The sequence below is a fragment of the Salminus brasiliensis genome, chromosome 2 (assembly GCF_030463535.1).
Source record: "Salminus brasiliensis chromosome 2, fSalBra1.hap2, whole genome shotgun sequence".
NCBI classification, from domain to species: Eukaryota; Metazoa; Chordata; class Actinopteri; order Characiformes; family Bryconidae; genus Salminus; species Salminus brasiliensis.
The window spans coordinates 51,636,412-51,649,843 of record NC_132879.1 but is presented as its reverse complement, the minus strand read 5'-3'; the positions used below and the strand labels follow the sequence as shown (position 1 = coordinate 51,649,843).

The 13,432-nt window shown below is 42.3% G+C and overlaps 1 protein-coding gene across 1 annotated transcript; it reads right to left on the bottom strand.

Moving 5' to 3' along the window:
• Positions 1 to 1,405: 1,405 nt before the first annotated feature.
• vhll (von Hippel-Lindau tumor suppressor like) lies at positions 1,406 to 3,561 on the bottom strand. The gene is made up of 3 exons (XM_072673112.1): positions 3,343 to 3,561; positions 3,060 to 3,194; positions 1,406 to 2,947 (listed from the first exon to the last, which is right to left on the bottom strand). The coding sequence occupies exons 1-3, from the start codon at positions 3,521 to 3,523 to the stop codon at positions 2,784 to 2,786; spliced, it is 480 nt and encodes a 159-aa protein (XP_072529213.1). The 5' UTR covers positions 3,524 to 3,561; the 3' UTR covers positions 1,406 to 2,783.
• Positions 3,562 to 13,432: the final 9,871 nt, after the last annotated feature.

Here is a 13,432-nt window from a genome sequence, read left to right as displayed (position 1 = left end):
TTTGAGGAGAAAGGGCTGTCTACCCACCCTAAGGAAAGAGCAAGGACAATTGTGCGCTCTCTAGAGAACTACATCTCTAGGAGGAGACAGTGGTGAACCCTGCAGTAAACAGTCTAGCTGTGGTCTATTAGAGACTGGTGACTGGTGCTAATTTTCTTTTTCCATCCAATACCAGGAAATACCAAGGCTGAGGAGGCCTGCTGCACACATGGATGGTGTGACTTATGAGGTAAACACTGGAATAATGTGGGTGTTTATTGTTTGTTTTATATTAAATAAACATTAACTCGACTGATAGTGAAATTATTCCCAATCATCTTCTCTTATAGAGCATCGTCCTGTTCACGCTGAGCACTGTGAAGCACCTCAGCAGGAGTCTGTGCTGTGTGTCCTAGGCCTCCTCATTTTTACTGCAAACATTTAGAGTCTTATACACCCACGAGCCAAAACATTAGGACCAACTAATGCCTAATATGCTGTTAGGATGCACATCCAATGCCCTCAGAGGAATGGATTCACAGATTCTGATTCTGTGGTATCTAGCAGCAGATCCTGGAAGACAGAGAGGTGGAGCCACCACAGACTTGTTGAACTTGTTGTTCCTGCACATTCAACAGCGGTTGGATTGGTTTGAGATCTATGAAATATGAACTCTTCACGCTCCTCACACTGCCGAAATAAACGCTTGCTGCCCTCTTGGAACGCTATTGCCATGAAGTGTTGTACCTGGTACTGGTCCATGATGTTTAGGGAGGTGGTAGGTGGTCTAGGAGAACGCACTGACTAAGGGTTTTCCCCCATATGAGAAAAGGAGGACAGCGCCACAGTGCCAAGCACAGGAAAAGCCATGATAATGAATCTGTCAGGACAATCTGAAAACAAGGGATTTTAATCTGCAGTCCCATCATGTGTGTTTCACTCGCTGATTCTGTCTTTCTTGGGGATGCCAAAGTTTATTTTGACCTCATAAAGACTATTTCAATTATGTCAGAACTTCTAACTTCTAGTGGGCAGTGGTGGCTCAGCGGTTAGAGCGCCGGGCTATCGATAACAGGGTTGTGGGTTCGATTCCCGGGCTCGGCAAGCCACTGTTGGGCCCTTGAGCAAGGCCCTTTACCCTCTCTGCTCCCCGGACACTGTAGTTGGCTGCCCACCGCTCTGGGTGTGTGTGTACTCACTGCCCCTAGTTCACTAGTGTGTGTTCACTACCACAGATCGGTCTAATGCGGAGGACACATTTCGCTGTACCATGTACACTGTACAGTGACAAATACGTCCTTTATAAAAATATGTGCACCTTTACCTTTAAAAATGTGCAATTAATTTAATCCTCTTCCTGATTTTCCCTTATAACATTACGGAGCTGGCAGCAGGGCGGAGTGTGGGCGTTCTCCTCATCACTTGGTTTTTCTGGGAGGTTCTGAGCTTTATTGAGGGGTACTGAAGTAAAACCAGTGCTTTTGGAGTAAATACACACAGACTGGAAAACAAAGGCAACCTGTCCCACCTGAACCTGAACTAACATGCACCCTGTTCAGCGGATGGTTCGTCACTGTATGAGCTATAATAAATGCAACATGTCGCCACAGTCAGAAACCTTGTATCTCCAAAACGGCAACTTTGCAGGAGAAGGAAAAACTTTCAATTTTGTTGTAAAAGAATTATGGAGCACTTCTATTGGTCCATGTATCAAACCAGATTCAGGTTACTCCAAAATAGTCAAATAGGTTGCATGACCATCGTAACATAAGAAACCTTGTATCTCCAATTGTACTGTTTTTTGACCTCATTTAATTCTGCCAGTTGTTCATTATATTATGATATAATAAATCATAATATTATATTATAATAAAATCTTTTTACCCCCCCTTCTAACCTCTATTGACCCAAATGAGGTGTGTCAGAGTTTGGCTGGAGGTAAAACCTGGGAGGAGGGCCCGGTTTCCCAGTTAATGGTAAAGTGGGACTTTTTAGAAATCATTTTCTGGGGCTTCTGCTATACTTTAAGGTTAGTTTAGTAAGTCAGTCTGGACGCAGCCTGTGGTAAGCCATATGAGGTGTGTCAGAGTTTGGCTGGAGGTAAAACCTGCAGAGAACTATATCTGTAGGAGGAGACAGTGGTGAACCCTGCAGTAAACAGTCTAGCTGTGGTCTATTAGAGACTGGTGACTGGTGCTAATTTTCTTTTTCCATCCAATACCAAGGAATACCAAGGCTGAGGAGGCCTGCTGCACACATGGACGGTGTGACTTATGAGAAAAACACTGGAATAATGTGGGTGTTTATTGTTTTTTAAATATATATATATACACATATAAATAAACAAGCACATTAACTCGACTGTTAGTGAAATTATTCCCAATCATCTTCTCTTATAGAGCATCGTCCTGTTCACGCTGCGCACTGTGAAGCACCTCAGCAGGAGTCTGTGCTGTCTGTCCTAGGCCTCCTTATTTTTACTGCAAACATTTAGAGTCAAGCCAAAACATTAGGACCAAATAATACCTAATATGCTGTTGGGATCCACATCCAATGCCCTTTGAGGCTTTTTCCCTTCTCCTGTAATTTTGCCTTTGGTTGGAGGTTTTCGGGTTATAATGTGCTTTTGTTGAAAAGGAGATTAAGCGAGACCATCAGTGAGGAACCACATTATTAATAAAGGAGATTAAATGAACTGATTAATGGCAGAAACTGTGATCACTCAACCCCTTAGTGTCCGTTTTTCCAGGTGAGCATCAATCCTCAATAAAGACACGTCAGTATCAGAGACATCCAGTCCACACTCAGCTCTTCAGTCTCAGGGCTCCCAGGGCCTGAATGTCTCTCAGGAGGTCAGGAGAGCGGTGGAGGTCCTTCTTCAGGAAGCCAGGAATCTCCAGTTTGTCAATGTCTTCTTCTCGCACCAGTTTCCGGATCAGTTTTGAGCAGTATTCCTGCAAACTGTAGACTGTGGGGAGGACAAGACAGGAAGAGGAAGAGGAGGAGGAAGATGGAGGAGGGTTAAACTGGACCTGAGAGCAGATGACAGTGAGGCAGGATGAGGGGCTGACCGAGAGTACCTGGCCTAGTGACAACAACAGTGCGGTACAGCGGGTCTCCATCCTCTCCGTACTCCGCCTCTGTGGGGAAGTAGACCTCACGGAAGTCTGCGAGAAGTTTCGATCCGTCTAGTGCCCTAAAAATCCACGGATGTGCTGAGGGCAAAACACACACACACACACACATATATACCTTAGCTGTAGCCTACACAGCCTGGGCACCATGCTAATGCCGTGGCTTCATCTGCACTGCTCTGCAGGTGTGTTTAGTGGTCTGGGCTCTCGGTCTTCTCGGTCTACTCACTCTGATAGGTGTTCATTTTGAGGGCCCGGCCTGGTCTGATGTCGCCGTAGGAGACCGGAGCTCCTGAGAAGTCGAGCCACCATGCCTCCGCCTGGCCGCTGGATTTGTTGAGAAAGTCGATAAAGGTGGGATGTAAAGAATGGAGGGATCTGAGAGGTTGGAGCTCTTCCTGCTCGGCCATTTGTGTCGGACTGAGATCACACGATGCGAAAGAGAAAGTTGTGAATCACACATGCGTCGTTTTCTTTTGGCCACCAGGGGGAGCCACGTGACCAGCGCCACCTCTCCTCTGGCCCTGAGGTCCGCTCTGAGCTGCCCGGAGCGCGAATATCAAGACTGTCCAAAACATTAGGACTAAAAAGTGAGATTTGTAGTTTAATTGAACCCAAATTCATCTGTGTTCACTTGTTTCTTTCTGTGTCCAATTGTGTCTTTAGTAAAGGAAATGGTTATATATATATATACATTACACATATTATTATCATACATTATATAATCAACTGTTATAATGATCAGCTTTTAAATATATATATATATACATACACACATACATACATATAATTATAATGTATATATATATATATACATATATAATACACATACATTACACATTATATATAATACATATTATAATCATACATTATATAATCAATTGTCGTAATGATCAGCTTTTAAATATATATATATATATATATATATATATATATATATATATATATATATATACACTTACATATATAATTCTAATAAAGGATATATCTATATACATTATACATACATTACACATTATATATAATACATATTATAATCATACATTATATAATCAATTGTTGTAATGATCAGCTTTTAAATATATATATATATATATATATATATATACACTTACATATATAATTCTAATAAAGGATATATCTATACACATACATACATTACACATTATATATAATACATATTATAATCATACATTATATAATCAACTGTTTTAATGATGAGGTTTTAAATATATATATATATATATATATATATATATATATATATATATACATACACACACATATATATACATATATATAATTATAATGGATATATATATATATATATATATATATATATATATATATATATATATATATATATATATATAAATAATTATAATGAAGGACAGAGGCTTGACTGTTCATAATACTATGAGTGATTATATATAATATATGATACACATATATAAATACAGTGCTTAGGTGCAGACTTTGTTAGATGTATACCCTTGAGAAAGTGTATATGAAGTTTTGAGTAGTCGTATATATATATATATATTTTTTTTTTTCCACGACTACTTAAATGGTTCATTGCCTGATAAATGGCTTCATATAGACTTTCTCAAGGGTATACATCTAACAGAGTCTGCACCTAAGCACTGTATTTAAAACCTGCTCATTACAACAGTTCATCTCATAATGAAGGACAGAGGCTTGACTGTTCATAATACTATGACTAAATATACACTACTGCTCGAAAGTTTTAGAACACCCTCCATTTTTTCCAGTAGTCCACGGTCAGTGTTGATAGCCTGCTTTCAGTCAAACCTGCAGTCAGAAATCCATTCGCAGTCAAACCTGCAGCTCCAAGTCTTCTCTTCACAGCTGAAACTGAGACCTGGTCCTGGTCCTGAGTCTGTCTGACCTCTTTCTGTACCAGACCTCTTAAAATATTTATAAAAATTTTCCATGTTTCCAGATCTCCCCTTCTACCCCCCTTAGCTATTCACTGGAATTATTAGGAATTAACTTGAAGATATAAGAGAAACCACGTCTGTTCAAATTAGAAAGAGTTCTGGGTGTAAGTGTGATACCAATGTGATACCAAGCCCACAGTGAGCTCCCAAAAGACAGGAAATGCTGCATGTAGTAATGATGAAAGCATGTTGGTGATGAGTGTGATGCCAGTGCGTTAAAGGCTTTGCTTAGTAGCTTCATCAAATGAGGTACACACCCAAAGGCCCAGTGAATTGCAGAGGTAAGCTGGGGGCCGTTGTCTGTTGTCTGTTGTCTGCTTCTGAATTCTGCCTTCAGAGCACTGAGTCAGTCTTATGTGAATTATCTAACAGCATGTTAAAGACTAGACAGTATTACTGATGTGTTACTCATCAGTATTTCACTCCCCTGCACAGGCATATCCACACTGTTACACTGAAGATCAGCCTTCTGTGTAAGAGTTTACTTGGGACAGATGAGAGAAACCTCATATCTGTTAAAATTGGAGGGAACGAGGTAGTGTGTGTGTGTGTGTGTGTGTGTGTGTGTGTGTGTGTGCGCACATGTCAGTGAAAGCTTTGAGATGAGCCTGAGTGTGGTCCCAGTTTGTTTAAAGGGTCACAATGAGCCATCCGTTCTCCTCGAAAACCCCATTCTCAAAGCTTCCAAAAGATGGTAAAATCCACTTAAAATTCCAGGCTGCTTGGTGTTCTCGAGGAGGGATGGGGGCACTTAGACATTCTTGTAGGATGACAGCGAGACTTTGATGTTAGTGTGCTTTTTGTTTTGTGAGAGGCAGGACAGTCTGGGAGGAGGAGGGGTTGGAGAGTGCCCGTCCTGTGGAGACCCACATTCACCAGTGCTCACAAACTAAAGTGTTTACCTCTACACAGAGCACTCTGCAGGACCAGTCACAAAGCATAACACACACTGTAGCACTCTGCAGGACCAGTCACAAAGCATAACACACACTGTAGCACTCTGCAGGACCAGTCACAAAGCATAAAACACACTGTAGCACTCTGCAGGACCAGCCACAAAGCATAACACACACTGTAGCACTCTGCAGGACCAGTCACAAAGCATAACACACACTGTAGCACTCTGCAGGATCAGTCACAAAGCATAACACACACTGTAGCCCTGTACAGTCCAGCCACACAGCATAAAACACACTGTAGCACTCTACAGTGCAGCCACACAGCATAGAACACACTGTAGCACTCTGCAGGACCAGTCACAAAGCATAACACACACTGTAGCACTCTGCAGTCCAGCCACACAGCATAGAACACACTGTAGCACTCTACAGTCCAGCCACACAACATAAAACACACTCTACCACTCTACAGTCCAGCCACACAGCATAGAACACACTGTAGCACTCTGCAGGATCAGTCACAAAGCATAACACACACTGTAGCACTCTGCAGGACCAGTCACAAAGCATAACACACACTGTAGCACTCTGCAGTCCAGCCACACAGCATATAACACACTGTACCACTCTACAGTCCAGCCACACAGCATAGAACACACTGTTGCACTCTACAGTCCAGCCACACAGCATAGAACACACTGTAGCACTCTGCAGGGCCAGTCACAAAGCATAACACACACTGTAGCCCTGTACAGTGCAGCCACACAGCGTAACACACACTGTAGCACTCTGCAGGACCAGTCACAAAGCATAACACACACTGTAGCACTCTGCAGGATCAGTCACAAAGCATAACACACACTGTAGCCCTGTACAGTCCAGCCACACAGCATAAAACACACTGTAGCACTCTGCAGGACCAGCCACAAAGCATAACACACACTGTAGCACTCTGCAGGACCAGTCACAAAGCATAACACACACTGTAGCACTCTGCAGGACCAGTCACAAAGCATAACACACACTGTAGCACTCTGCAGGATCAGTCACAAAGCATAACACACACTGTAGCACTCTGCAGGACCAGTCACAAAGCATAACACACACTGTAGCACTCTGCAGGACCAGTCACACAGCATAACACACACTGTAGCACTCTGCAGGACCAGTCACAAAGCATAACACACACTGTATCCCTGTACAGTCCAGCCACACAGCATATACACACTGTAGCACTCTACAGTCCAGCCACACAGCATAGAACACACTGTAGCACTCTACAGTCCAGCCACACAGCATAGAACACACTGTAGCACTCTGCAGGACCAGTCACACAGCATAACACACACTGTAGCACTCTGCAGGACCAGTCACAAAGCATAACACACACTGTAGCACTCTGCAGGACCAGTCACAAAGCATAACACACACTGTAGCACTCTACAATCCAGCCACACAGCATAAAACACACTGTAGCACTCTACAGTCCAGCCACACAGCATAAAACACACTGTAGCACTCTGCAGGACCAGTCACAGAGCATAACACACACTGTAGCCCTGTACAGTCCAGCCACACAGCATAAAACACACTGTAGCACTCTGCAGGACCAGTCACACAGCATAACACACACTGTAGCACTCTGCAGGACCAGTCACAAAGCATAACACACACTGTAGCACTCTGCAGGACCAGCCACAAAGCATAACACACACTGTAGCACTCTGCAGGACCAGTCACACAGCATAACACACACTGTAGCACTCTGCAGGACCAGTCACAAAGCATAACACACACTGTAGCACTCTGCAAGACCAGTCACACAGCATAACACACACTGTAGAAAACACACTGTGGCACTCTATAGTCCAGCATAAAACACACTGTAGCACTCTACAGTCCAGCCACACAGGCAGAATAGAGCCAATTTATCATATATATATATATGTCTTAAAGGAGCAGTTCCAAAAGCAGCCTAACAGTAAAAAAAATATATGGAACATTGTGAAATGGTTAAGCTGCAAGTTGCAAAACAAAAAAGTATGGCCCCAGGTGAAATACTTTAGGTAAGCTGCTAGTTCTGAATAATAGTTTTTAAATAAAGTATGTTCATTAAAATAAATAAATTAAATAAATAAATAAATATTCTTTTTTATAGGGTTGTATCCATCATTCCAGAGAACAGTAATTCCACTGCTCCACAGCTCAATGCTGGGGGGCTTTATACCCCTCTTGCCTGGCATTAGGGAGCATGGTGCCAATAGGTTCATATTTATCTGCTCCAGAGGTACTAGACAAGCTGTGTGTGTGTGTGTGTGTGTGTGTGTGCATTTGCAAATCCGTGTCAGCAGTGGGTGTAAGTTAAAGTAGCTAAATGCATTCATTAGAAGGGGTGTCCAAAAACTTTCGGACAAATGTTGTAATAACTTCCTTTAGAAGCAGCATTGCTGAGATCACAGCTATGCCGGTCTTTGCACAGTTGCTGTTTGCTGTGTCCAACAATCTGGATGCACTTTCTTGTTGCTCTTTGCTTTTGATTGGTTTCACGTCCCCCTCCTTGCTTTTTTTTTTTTTTTGGTCCTTATACTCTTTCTAATTTGCCCCACTTTTAATCTGAAGCATATTTTCCATTGTGTGTGAGTGTGTGTTGTGTGATGACGGCTCAGCAGGTTTCTCTCTGATCTTGCTTGGCAGGTCTGTGGCGATGCTGTGGGAGCTTTGGCTTTCTCTTCAGAAAGCTGCAGAGTGTTGCATTTAGCCCTTTCTGTGCTCTGTTTTGGGGAAGCCAAGCATTAAACGCAGCCCCCCACCCCCACACCCCACCTCACCTCACACACACACACACACACACACACACACACACGCATACAGACTTGTCTGCTTGTGCTCCATTTCCCCTGACATGCTGCCACTGTTATGATCATTAACAGATTTAAAGCCTCACCACACAAACACTCATAAACACACCCTGTCATTTACACATTATTAACCACTGACATCAGGAACATGTGAAGGCCTCGCTAAAGCCATGAAGGTCTTCTCATTTTAACGTGAGGGTGTGTGAGATTATGTGAAAATACTGTATACACACATCATTGATGTTTGTGTAGATTTATGTACCACAAATAATAGGCAAAATTCAACGTACATGACCAGTTCCAAACCCCTCCACCCTTCCAGGCAGGATTTGCTACTGTACATTTAAGGCCTCATTTTTTATTTTTCCCAGTTTTCTCCCAAATTGGTACTGCCAATTAACCCCTTATCCCTTAATAGCTCCCCATAGCACTAGCAACACTAGGATGCTAATGACAACACACATCTCCTGCAATACACGCAGCCACCAAGGCAGCAACCGCCTCTTTGCAAACTGTCGCCAACGCAGTGAATCTAGTCCATTAGGGATGTGGCAGAACAGGAACTCTCGAGGAACTCATGCTACAAGGAATTGTGGCTGTTTTGAGAGCAAAAAGGGAAACCCTACCTAGGATTAGTGAGTGTAATTAGCCATAACATTAGTACCACATCTGTCTAACATCGAGTAGACCCTCCTTGTGCAGACACTACAGACCTGACCATTCAAGGCACTGCCTCCACAAGACCACTTTTGCAGGTGTGCTGTGGTATCTCTCACCAAGACATTAACAGTAGATTCTTTACATCCTGTAAGTTGTGAGGTGAGGCCTCCATGGATCAAATGAATGACCCCTAATGTGCAAATGACCCTTGGTAGGTACTGACCACTGCATACCAGAAAACCCCACAAAACCTGCCGGATATGAAGAAACTTTAAATCTTGATTTGAAACCTAAACTCGTTACGTTTTTTAAAAGGTATCTTTTCAAGAGTTCTCCAGTGAAGTCAGTGGGTGTATGTCCAGTCTCCACAAAAAAAGGTGACGTGAATATGGAGCCAATTAGCGGAGCTATTAAGGCCTACCACTGAACGGTTCTGTGGTCCCAAGTACAGTTATCTAAACACCGGAACGGTTACACTTCATGCCCAGAAGTGTTCAGCCCTGCATATAATTGATCATTCACAGAACTTTTTGATGGTGAAATGATTTTTCAACTGCAAGAAGAATTTCCCTGTGATGGTACGGTTTTTCACAACCACTGTATCACTCCGCTGAGTGCCATCGCTATCATATAATGAACCAGGACGTAACGTAAACGCCTGAGCAAAAGAAAACAAAGATGACCTAAATCTCAATGCAGGATTAGAACAAGAGTACACACTTTAAACAAAACACAAAACTGAAACAGAGTTTAATTAGTTGGTCTGTGCAAGGAGCTGGAGAAGGAACATGCAGGGAAATTAGCTGGGACTATATCTTATTTGGCAGGAGGAAATATTTACTTCTTACTTTATTTATTTTCCGAACTGTTGTATAAAAACAGTAGGACACTCGTGGTCGTGTGTTATTGTGAAATATCAGCACGCATGCGTTAAAATTCAGTTAGTTCTGGCCACGCAAGCTGATTGGTTGAGAGGCGTTTTATCGGACAGAAATTTCGCAATAACGCCACAGTTTTCCACACTGTATCACTACGCTGAACGCTGTAAATCCAAGAAGTAGCGTAAAAGCCCGAAGCAAAAGAAAAGACGAACGACCTAAAAGGAAACTAAAAGGCAATTAATTAAAACAATAATTTTCAATTAAAAAAACACAAGAAAAAAACCCTTTCTGTGTGAGGAGCTGGAGAAGGAATGAGTGAAGTCCTTAACAAGGAACTATAATTTGGCGGAAATGAAGGCTAAACATATGAAATGGTTTTACTCTGTTAAACAAACTGTTTGTTTGTTTATTTATTTATTTATTTATTTTCCAAAACACTCAAGGTCATATGTTATTGTGAAACAACAGGAGGGGTTGTCTCTGTTTCTTCACACCCTTGCAGGGTTACACACTCCCTCCCTCCTCTCTTCTATTGCTGTAGTTGGCACTTCTATTGTGGACGGCTCTTAGTCCAATGTTTCCACTGTTGGGTCACTACAAAGCACTGCATGTTGACCCTAAGAAGTATGGGCATCTTTATTCTAACATGTGAATCTCTGTAGTCTGTGTTTGTTTTATTTCTACTTATAATGAATAGTTCTATAAATGAATTAAACTATATATAAGGACACTGTATTGCAACAAATAACAGAATTGAATTTTTGGGGCTTTCTAGAAGTACCTTATTTTATTCGCTCCAGATACGCCATCAACACACTTGCCATTCTCCTTGTTCATGCCATGCTACCTGGTTTCCACCTTTAAGCTTACTGTATTTTTCCACAGGGTGGTTATGAATGGGGACACACTGCTGATCCAGGCTCCTGGCTCAAACAGCCATTCAACCGCATGGCCTTTGATGTCTTGCTCTCTTGCTGGGACTCTAATAGGAGCCTTGCACCGCAGTGGGCAATGATGAACCCACTGCTTTTGTTGCTTCTGCTTCTTTCCTCTGTGCCAAGAGGGGGGATTTAAGTGACTGGCACAGTCGCGTATACAAGCTCCCCCTTCCCCATCAGGCTTAGGGTTGAGCTTCTCTGCCTTGGCCAGGGCCCTTACCCCTGCCACCAGCCCCCACCCAGGCTCCCCCCTTTCACTTTGATTAGATGAGCAGAAAATGTGTTTGCACTTGCCCTGGCTGTTCCTCCTCCTCTGGGCCTTCCAGAAAATGCTATGCTCTGAAATGTGTTGCATATGCTGTACAGTGCTGTGGAAAGAATCCTCAGGACATCCAAGAAAGGTTTAAATAATGTTTCTGGTTGTTAAACCATTATTATAATAAATTGTAATGATATACATTATTACAGCAGAACATAGCAAGAAAGGCCTTCCCAAAATCTGTCATATCATAATATTATGACCACTTTTGGTTTGGAAGGACTTCGGCCCATTACATCAGCTCCACTTACCAACCCTCTGTTTCTCTACATACTGTGTTAGCCTTCTTTTAGCCTGTTGTGAATGACCCTCCACTCAAATACTACCTCCTCTGCCCATCTGGTGTAATGGACTGAGGCTTCTACACTCTCTGCCACCAATTAGAAGTAGAGTCAGGGCGATTACACCTGGCATTAAGTGTTTTTGGTGATCAGATCACGTTCAGATTCCTGTGATAGGACTACCAACACTCAAACCACATCTGGAGGTGGTCAGAGATTGATCTCATCCACATTACATTATGTGGATCTTGGCAGTTTTGATGAGAAGCTGTTGTTTGCAGAAAGTAAAGGAGAAATGATGTACGTGTTGGTGTGCTTTTTACACAGGAGCGTAAAATCGGATCTCGTCTGATCACACTGGAGACGCATTTTAGTGACAAGTGTAAACAGAATCCGGTCAAAGTAGATCCAGATACCACCCGAATACATTAATGCCAGGTGTAAACAGGCCCCATGGCTTTAAATTCACACTGTGAGTCAACTGGAGGCTGGAGTTTATAGCCCTATAGCTGCCCAGCCTGTCGTTGCAGTAGCACACCTGACCATCTGCAGACTGCACCTGCCTCTCGGAGGCTCCCCAGATGTGAGGAGAAACTTCAGAAGTAATATTGAACCATAAAGACGTGAGCACGTGGAGTCTTTAGCCGAGGTTACTGCCATTCCATTTGGTCAGTGCATTTTTCAGATTCCACTGCCTGTTTTTGTTATTGTTTGATTTCCCCCATGAAGGGTGAGCCGGCGGGTCGGCTGGAGGGGGCGGGTGCTGCTCCTGTCCGTGCGGGATGGTGCTGCAGTGGGTTGAGACGCTACGTGCCACCGAGAAGCTCAAATAATCAGCCAACCGACTGTTTATTTTCCCCCGTCGTCTCTGACCACCTCACTGCCTTCCTCTGGCTTTGGGGAGACATGGCTGATTGACCAGCGCCACACACACACACATACCCCCCACAGTGGTTAAGCCAGGGTTAATTGGTGTAATGTGTGAGAGTAAGTGTTTGGAGGAAGAAGGAGGTTAGTGATTCACCTCGGTGAGATAGTGCTGAAGAATGTGGCGGGCAGAAACAGCGTTTCACTTTTAAACACTGTGAGTCATCAGTGACCTCCGCAGCACAAATACACCCCGGTACAGCTCAACCCTTTTACATGACTTTTTAGTAATTGTTGTTATTTTATTGGATTTCTTTTATTATTTTATTACATTTTTATTTGTAACATTTTATTTATTTATTTGTTTATTATTTTAGTAAATAATACACCACAGCTATGTATTTATCTATAGTTTTTTTTTTTTTTGTGCATAATTCTTTTTATTTTTACTTAGATTTTACTCTATAGTGTTATTATGGGTTATAATTCAGGATACAAAAAATGTCTAATGTATAAAAAATCTTAGCTTTCTACATGATTGGAAATAAATAAAGCTACAGCATATTAGCATAATTAAAAAAATATATATATCTTGTATCTTATATATATATATATATATATATATATATATATATATATATATATTACTCTTCTA